This window comes from Nerophis ophidion, linkage group LG23 (genome assembly GCF_033978795.1).
Source record: "Nerophis ophidion isolate RoL-2023_Sa linkage group LG23, RoL_Noph_v1.0, whole genome shotgun sequence".
NCBI classification, from domain to species: domain Eukaryota; kingdom Metazoa; phylum Chordata; class Actinopteri; order Syngnathiformes; family Syngnathidae; genus Nerophis; species Nerophis ophidion.
The window spans coordinates 24,515,153-24,525,152 of record NC_084633.1 but is presented as its reverse complement, the minus strand read 5'-3'; the positions used below and the strand labels follow the sequence as shown (position 1 = coordinate 24,525,152).

The window sequence follows — 10,000 nt, the reverse complement described above, 5'->3', positions numbered from 1 at the left end:
ATGAACAAAATATAATGTGCAAAAGGCCAACGATGCTGACAAGTTACTTCATCATAGGTTTTTAATCTTTTTTTTTTATCAAACGGAGATTATAATATTTGAACACTGACTTGTTTTGTTTACATTTTAAAAAACACTTGCTAGGCTTCAGTCAAATGCAGTAGTTATTCAATAAAATGATGATACCTCAAGTAGTGATTGGTCGTAAATCAGTCAATGGGCATGCGCATTATTTGAATTCGGGACTTTAAGCTGCTACTTTTTTTTCCTACTATGTCGGCTTAAAAAAAACATGCGGCTAATTTCTGGATTTTTCTTTGTAGACGGCCTTAATGCAAATAAATATTAAAAAAAAGAACAAGCAAATACAATAAAAAGGTGTATTATTGTTTGTGCTATGGCGGAATCTTTTGGACGAGTTCGCTTACTGCAGGTGCTGCAGTGTCTTTCCATTTAGTGCTTTCAACTAGGGCTGGGCGATATATCAATATACTCGATATATCACGGGTTTGTCTCTGTGCGATATAGAAAATGACTATATCGTGATATTCGAGTATACGTTCTCACGCAGTTACTTCTAGCTGCGGGCATTACACTACAGGCTTTTATCACTCTTTGTTGTCTCTGCTTCTCACAGACAGCAAGCGCACCTTCTTACATACGTCACATACGAATATGCCCTCGCGGAGAAGTGAGGTATCAGCATGGGTAACGTTAGCTGTGGGCCTAGCGGAGTGGTAATAGGTGCAAATCTGGTAGCAAATGAAGGAATAATTAATTCCCAAGAAAACACAGCAGGGGGTCCATCGTCTGGCAGTGGTTTGGCTTCAGGTGGGAATATGTCGAACAGACAACCGTAATTTGTCAAGTGTGGGCCAAAAGCGTTGCTACAAAAAGTAGCATTACTGTAATATGTAGCATCATTTGAAAAGTCACCTGCTCGAAAATGAAGAGTGCTTACTCCGCATGTCAACATCTGAATCCGGTGCCACACGCCCACACCATCAAAATGCCGAAGCAAACATTTCGAGATCAACACCGTATGAAAAAATTAGTCAACAACAAAATGAGATAATGTCCGCAGTAACCTACCACATAGCGAAGGACGAACACTATTTGATTTCCTATTGTACAGCTCATTTTTATTTGACAGTAATTAAAATATCTTGTGTGACATCATGCACAAAAGTGCCCTTTATTTGTTTTAAACTATTGTAGTGGCGTTCTGTACAAAAAGTACACTTTAATTTAGTGTTGTTTTGACATGTCAACTTAGTGACATCATGCTAATAGCTTTTTTTCAAATGGTAAATGGGTTGTACTTGTATGGTGCTCTTCTACCCCTTTTTAAGAAGGAGCCCAAAGCGCTTTGACCGTATTTCCACTTTCGCCCATTCACACACAGACGGAAGGGGCTGCCATGCAAATGCGCCCACCAGGAACCATCAGGAGCAAAGGTGCCCAAGGACACAACGGACGTGACTAGGATGGTAGAAGGTGAGGATTGAACCAGTAACCCTTAGATTGCTGGCACAGCCACTCTAGCAAATTCGCCACGCCGTCCCACCAACTTTTTTCAAATGTCTCTGACAATCTTGCACTTTCTGTTTTGAAATGACATGAATGTTTGTGCCACTGCTTAATAACTGTTTAATAAATACAGTTTTGGTCTATTGACTTAGTTGTGATTTCCCTCTCTGCATGAAAGTTTAAAATGGGCATATATCAATGCAGTATGAACAAGAATGTTTTAATGTAGACTCATAGAACTATCATACTGCTGTGATTAGATGTATCAAGTGTTAATTCAAGGCTAAGGCAAAATATCGAGATATACGGTGGGGCAAAAAAGTATTTAGTCAGCCACCGATTGTGCAAGTTCTCCCACTTAAAATGATGACAGAGGTCTGTAATTTTCATCATAGGTACACTTCAACTGTGAGAGACAGAATGTGAAAAAAAATCCAGGAATTCACATTGTAGGAATTTTAAAGAATTTATTTCTAAATTATGGTGGAAAATAAGGATTGGTCAATAACAAAAATTCAACTCAATACGTCTTCCAAGCCCTCACTGATAGGAGGTTTTGGCTCAAATTCTCACAATACATGGCCCCATTCATTCTTTCCTTAACACTGATCAGTCGCCCTGTCCCCTTAGCAGTAAAACAGCCCCGAAGCATGATGTTTCCACCCCCACGCTTCACAGTAGGTATGGTGTTCTTGGGATGCAACTAAGTATTCTTCTTCCTCCAAACACGACGAGTTGAGTTTATACCAAAAAGTTCTATTTTGGTTTCATCTGACCACATGACATTCTCCCAATCCTCTGCTGTATCATCCATGTGCTCTCTGGCAAACTTCAGACCGGCCTGGACATGCACTGGCTTAAGCAGGGGGACACGTCTGGCACTCCAGGATTTCATTCCCTGTCGGCATAGTGTGTTACTGATGGTAACCTTTGTTACTTTGGTCCCAGCTCTCTGAAGGTCATTCACCAAGTCCCCCCGTGTGGTTCTGGGATTTTTGCTCACCGTTCTCATGATCATTTTGACCCCACGGGATGAGATCTTGCGTGGAGCCCCAGACCGAGGGAAATTATCAGTGGTCTTGTATGTATTCCATTTTCTGATAATTGCTCCTCACACAGTTATTTTTTTCACACCAAACTGCTTGCCTATTGTAGATTCACTCTTCCCAGTCTGGTGCAGGTTTACAATTCTTTTCCTGGTGTCCTTCGACAGCTCTTTGGTCTTGGCCATAGTGGAGTTTGGAGTCTGACTGTTTGAGGCTGTGGACAGGTGTCTATTACACAGAAAACGAGTTCAGACAGGTTCCATTAATACAGGTAACGAGTGAAGAACAGAAGAGCTTCTTAAAGAGGAACATTATCACCAGACCTATGTAAGCGTCGATACATACCTTGATGGTGCAGAAAAAAGACCATATAATTTTTTAACCGATTTCCGAACTCTAAATGGGTGAATTTAGGCGAATTAAACGCCTTTCTGTTTATTGCTCAGGTGGCGATGACGTCAGAACGTGACGTCACCGAGGTAATACTGCCGCCATTTTCATTTTCTACACATTACACACACGGGTCTCAGCTCTGTTATTTTCCGTTTTTTCGACTATTTTTTGGAACCTTGGAGACATCATGCCTTGTCGGTGGGTGTAACAACACTAACAGGGAGGGATTCAAGTTGCACCAGGGAGGGATTCAAGTTGCACCACTGGCCCAAAGATGCAAAAGTGTCTGCCGCCAGACCCCCATTGAATGTATCAAAGTGTCTTCACAATTGACCGGCGATGACAGACATGGCACAGAGATGTATGGATAACCTGCAGATGCATTTGCAACGATAAAGTCAATGAAATCACAAAGGTGAGTTTTGTTGTTGACTTATGTGCTAATCAGACATATTTGGTTGCGGCGTGACTGCCAGCTAATCGATGCTAACATGCTACGCTAATCGATGCAAACAATCTATTTACCGGCGATGACAGACATGGCACACAGATGTATGGATAACCTGCAGATGCATTTGTAATGATAAAGTCAACAAAATCACAAAAGGTGAGTTTTGTTGATGTTGACTTATGTGCTAATCAGACATATTTGGTGACTGCCAGCTAATCGAACCTAACATGCTATTTACCGGCGGTGCCAAAGCAGACATGGCACAGAGATGTATGGATAACCTGCAGATGCATTTGCAACTATATTACGTTTCCTTCCACCCACATTTAATGCGAAAAAAACACTTACCAATCGACGGATTTAAGTTGCTCCATTATCACAAAATGCGAAAGTCCTGATCGTTTGGTCCGCACATTTTACCGGCGATGCTAACGCAGCTATTCGGCCATGCTATGGCTATGAATAGCGTCAATAGCTATTCGCTCAATAGCTTCAGTTTCTTCTTCAATACTTTCATACTCCAACCATCTGTTTCAATACATGCGTAATCTGTTGAATCGCTTAAAACGCTGAAATCCGAGTTTTAATCCGAGCTAATGTCACTATATCTTGCTGTGGTATTCCCATTGTTTGTTTACATTGGCAGCACTGTGTGACGTCACAGGAAAATGGATAGTGGTTTCGAAAATAAGGCACTTTAAAGCTTTATTTAGGGATATTCCGGGACCGGTAAAATTTTGAAAAAAACTTAAAAAAATACAACAAGCCACTGGGAACTGATTTTTATTGTTTTTAACCCTTTTGAAATTGTGATAATGTTCCCCTTTAAAGAAGAAGTTACAGGTCTGTGAGAGCCAGAGATCTTCCTTGTTTGAAGTGACCAAATACTTATTTGCCACCATAATTTACAGATAAATTATTTAAAATTCCTACAAAGTGAATTCCTGGATTTTTTTTAACATTCTGTCTCTCACATTTGAAGTGTACCTATGTCAGTATAAACCAATGTTTATACTGACTAACATGTCCCATGTGTGATGTCTGTAAGAGTGTTTTCATGCATATTTGTACGTGCATTGGCTAATATGCCAACATATTTAAGAGTGTCCGTGTTAGTATTATTAACCTACAATGACATTCTTTTTGCATTGTTTTCGTTTCACAAATTCCTCAGAAAATTCACCAAAACATCACCATAGAGTTATTGAGTCTCTTTAGCTTCCGCAACTAGTGGGTCCATGACGATGACTTCTGTTTTGTTTGATCAGTCGTTTTACTGCCGCGTTGCATGTGAAAACAATTAAGGTATGTAAATAAACATTTATAAAATATTTCTGTGTAAATAACTCATTTCACAAAGTATATATCTGCACCTATAGTCTGGTGCGGCGAATACGTGCAAAACATTTCTCCCCCTAAAATTTAGTGTGTGTGGCTTATATACAGGTGTGCTCCATAGTCTGGAAAATAAGTTTCGTCCATAAATACTTAAACATCATTGTGAAATGTATGGAATGATCTTGTCACACAGCGTAGTGTTTTGTGAAGTATTCTTGTGTTAGAACACATAATTCTATACTGTACTCACTGTGCATGGAAGTCAATCAGCACAGGAAGTTGACTGTTGATGACTCGCTCGGTGAAATCCTCATTGTCCTGCACATTGAAAGAGACCAGACGGCGGAAGGGGTGAGGACAGGTGTGCGGGGGGGAGAGGAGGGAGACCCGGGCTGTGGAAGGCTGCAAGGAGGTGGAGAAGGATTTGTAGGCAGCGATGGATGCTGGAAGGCAGCGGATCTCTTTGGAGGAGAGCGTCCAAATCCTGCGTACTAGCAGCCGATGAGCCATCTGGGGAAGACACGACATCAGGGGGCCAATTTTATTCATACATAGTCCATGTCGAGCTACGAGGAAAGTAACAAATACAGATAACAGGAAAAAAAAAACCAGAGTAAAAAAATAAATGCACTGTCACTTCAAAACAAAAGGAAATGTGAGGACTCCATCATATAATCAAACAAAATCAGTTATAAACATTCGATTTTTAAATAACTGTGATTTTGTTTTTCATAGAATGTTTCTGAGCATCAATACTTGTGTACATCTTGATCTACAATGCAAAAATGTATTTTAATACCAAACTTATTGGCAGTGTTCTGGCTTCATATGTGTTTTGTAGATATTAACCATAAACAGTATTAATGATAAAACTCCTGACGATCACTCAATTAAAATGATGGAAAAAACATAATATATACTGTACTGTGCAATTTACTAATAAAATTAGTAGATTGCACATGAAAACACCGTTTTCATCTTAGCTTAAATGCCAACATGAAAACAAGACATTATCAAACAACAGTATAATTTTCAGACGATATGCATACTTAAAATGCTTGAGTTTTTTTCAAAATTGACAGTGGGCCTTATAACTTGGTGCACCTAATCTACGTATTCATTCTGGTTGCGCTTACCAATCTCAAAACACTGTTATTTGGTACATGGTGTAATGATAAGCGTGACCAGTTCATGGCAGTGACGCATAAGAGATGCAAGTGGACTGCAGGTTGACGCCTGTTCAATAAATGACGCTAGGAAGTACCCATGAGCAAGCAACACCAAAACTTTAAATGTTCTATTGAGAATATGAAACATTACACATCCTGCTCAAAACAAAGGGAATAAGGGGTGGACAATGGATGGATGGCTGGATGTATCAGTGTCCAAATAACATCAATACTATCTAAAATATTGAGTAATTTCATCGAATTGAACACAGGTGGTGAAGATTGTTTATTCGATGTGAGAGGTATTACTCCGGGGTTTTTTGTTGGCCAAACAGAGACACTAGGGATGCGTTGGAGAAGAACAAAGCTTGTTTATTAGATTTCATCTTTATTAGTCAAACTGCTTTGTGTTTTATTTTGATATTAAAAAGTAAACACCAGGTTTTTTTTTTTAACATTGTGTTTTTTTTCATAACACTGAGGTGTTCAAAAAAAAAAAGATTGTGACACATCATTTTGTTAATGTTTTATTGTGTATAGTTAATTCCTATATGACATATTTCTGCTCAAACTCTTAATGGATCTGTTCCGACACAGCATCAACATCTACATATAAATGTACATAACTTAAAAATATATCAAAAATAAAAACTCTAGCAAAATGTAAAAATAGAGATAAAAGCATCATGTAACGACAAAAATATGACAAGTTGATTGTATTTAAGGATAAAGAAACGTAACATTTGTCTATAAACATAACGTTTAGCTATAGTCTTTCTATTTCACATTACAAATGACAAGATGGTATTACATTTACACCCCAACACCGCTTTACTTAAATCAGTAATCATGATTTTAATATTGATAACAATAATCTTAATTATTACTTTGGCCACAATTGACAGCCCTAGATCTCATACATGAACACTATTATTTATATATATATATATATATATATATATATATATATATATATATATATATATATATATATATATATATATATAGATATAGAGGTCAGGTGCAATGTGAGCTGGGCGGCAGCCGAAGGCAGGGCACTTGGCGGTCCGATCCTCGGCTACAGAAGCTAGCTCTTGGACGTGGAACGTCACCTCACTGGGGGGGAAAGAGCCTGAGCTAGTGCGCGAAGTGGAGAAGTTCCGGCTGGATATAGTCGGACTCACTTCGACGCACAGCAGGGGCTCTGGAACCACTTCTCCCGAGAGGGACTGGACCCTCTTCCACTCTGGCGTTGCCGACAGTGAGAGGCGACGGGCTGGGGTGGCAATTCTGGTTGCCCCCCAGCTTAAAGCCTGCACGTTGGAGTTCAACCCAGTGGACGAAAGGGTAGCCTCCCTCTGCCTTCGGGTGGGGGGACGGATCCTGACTGTTGTTTGTGCTTACGCACCAAACAGCAGTTCAGAGTACCCACCCTTTTTGGGTACACTCGAGGGAGTACTGTAAAGTGCTCCCCCGGGTGATTCCCTAGTCCTACTGGGAGACTTCAACGCTCACGTTGGCAACGACAGTGAAACCTGGAGAGGCGTGATTTGGAAGAATGGCCGCCCGGATCTGAACCCGAGTGGTGTTTTGTTATTGGACTTTTGTGCTCGTCACAGTTTGTCCATTACAAACACCATGTTCAAACATAAGGGTGTCCATATGTGCACTTGGCACCAGGACACCCTAGGGCGAAGTTCCATGATCGACTTTGTAGTTGTGTCATCGGATTTGCGGCCTTATGTTTTGGACACTCGGGTGAAGAGAGGGGCGGAGCTTTCTACCGATCATCACCTGGTGGTGAGTTGGCTGCGATGGTGGGGGAGGATGCTGGACAGACCTGGCAGGCCCAAACGTATTGTGAGGGTCTGCTGGGAACGTCTGGCAGAGTCTCCTGTCAGAGAAAGTTTCAATTCCCACCTCTGGAAGAACTTCGAACATGTCACGAGGGAGGTGCTGGACATTGAGTCCGAGTGGAGCATGTTCCGCACCTTTATTGTCGAGGCGGCTGATCGGAGCTGTGGCCGCAAGGTAGTTGGTGCCTGTCGAGAAGGCAATCCTAAAACCCCTTGGTGGACACCAGCGGTGAGGGATGCCGTCAAGCTGAAGAAGGAGTCCTATCTGAAGAAGGAGTCCTTTTGGCTCATAGGACTCCGGAGGCAGCGGACAGGTACCGACAGGCCAAGCGGTGTGCGGCTTCAGCAGTCGATGAGGAGAGGTTCGGGGGAGCCATGGAAAACGACTTCCGGACTGCTTCGAAGCGATTCTTGACCACCGTCCGCCGCCTCAGGAAGGGGAAGCAGTGCACTATCAACACCGTGTATGGTGCGGATGGTGTTCTGCTGACATCAACTGCGGATGTTGTGGATAGGTGGAAGGAATACTTCGAAGACCTCCTCAATCCCACCAACACGTCTTCCTATGAGAAAGCAGTGCCTGGGGAATCTGTGGTGGACTCTCCTATTTCTGGGGCTGAGGTCGCTGAGGTAGTTAAAAAGCTCCTCGGTGGCAAGGTGGACGAGATCCGCCCGGAGTTCCTTAAGGCTCTGGATGCTGTGGGGCTGTCTTGGTTGACAAGACTCTGCAGCATCGCGTGGACATCGGGGGCGGTACCTCTGGATTGGCAGACCGGGGTAGTGGTTCCTCTCTTTAAGAAGGGGGACCGGAGGGTGTGTTCCAACTATCGTGGGATCACACTCCTTCCCGGTAAGGTTTATTCAGGTGTACTGGAGAGGAGGCTACGCCGGATAGTCGAACCTCAGATTCAGGAGGAACAGTGTGGTTTTCGTCCTGGTCGTGGAACTGTGGACCAGCTCTATACTCTCCGCAGGGTTCTTGAGGGTGCATGGGAGTTTGCCCAACCACTCTACATGTGCTTTGTGGACTTGGAGAAGGCATTCCACCGTGTCCCTCGGGAAGTCCTGTGGGGAGTGCTCAAAGAGTATGGGACTGTCTTATTGTGGCGGTCCGCTCCCTGTAAGATCAGTGTCAGAGCTTGTTCCGCATTGCCGGCAGTAAGTCGAACACATTTCCAGTGAGAGTTGGACTCCGCCAAGGTTGCCCTTTGTCACCGATTCTGTTCATAACTTTTATGGACAGAATTTCTAGGCGCAGTCAAGGCGTTGAGGGGTTCCGGTTTGGTGACCGCAGGATTAGGTCTCTGCTTTTTGCAGATGATGTGGTCCTGATGGCTTCATCTGGCCGGGATCTTCAGCTCTTACTGGATCAGTTTGCAGCAGAGTGTGAAGCGACCGGAATGAGAATCAGCACCTCCAAGTCCGAGTCCATGGTTCTCGCCCGGAAAAGGGTGGAATGCCATCTCCGGGTTGGGGAGGAGACACTGCCCCAAGTGGAGGAGTTCAAGTACCTAGGAGTCTTGTTCACGAGTGAGGGAAGAGTGGATCGTGAGATCGACAGGCGGATCGGTGCGGCGTCTTCATTAATGCGGACGTTGTACCGATCCGTTGTGGTGAAGAAGGAGCTGAGCCGGAAGGCAAAGCTCTCAATTTACCCGTCGATCTACGTTCCCATCCTCACCTATGGTCATGAGCTTTGGGTCATGACCGAAAGGATAAGATCACGGGTACAAGCGGCCGAAATGAGTTTCCTCCGCCGTGTGGCGGGGCTCTCCCTTAGAGATAGGGTGAGAAGCTCTGCCATCCGGGAGGAACTCAAAGTAAAGCCGCTGCTCCTTCACATCGAGAGGAGCCAGATGAGGTGGTTCGGGCACCTGGCCAGGATGCCACCCGAACGCCTCCCTAGGGAAGTGTTTAGGGCACGTCCAACCGGTAGGAGGCCACGGGGAAGACCCTGGACACGTTGGGAAGACTATGTCTCCCGGCTGGCCTGGGAACGCCTCGGGATCCCAAGGGAAGAGCTAGACGAAGTGGCTGGGGAAAGGGAAGTCTGGGTTTCCCTGCTTAGGTTGTTGCCCCCGCGACCCGACCTCAGAATAGAGGAAGAAGATGGATGGATGGATATATATATATATATATATATATATATATATATATATATATATATATACACAAACCGCGTTTCCATATGAGTAGGGAAATTGTGTTGGATGTAAA

General features: G+C 43.3%; 1 protein-coding gene across 1 annotated transcript in view; it reads right to left on the bottom strand.

Annotated features, from left to right (window-relative positions):
* Window positions 1–10,000, bottom strand: part of txn2 (thioredoxin 2) — a 29,006-nt gene that overhangs the window by 12,739 nt on the left and 6,267 nt on the right. The window contains exon 2 of the mRNA XM_061885319.1: window positions 5,009–5,268. Coding sequence (XP_061741303.1) covers window positions 5,009–5,268 — 260 coding nt within the window. The remainder of the gene's footprint in view (window positions 1–5,008; window positions 5,269–10,000) is intronic.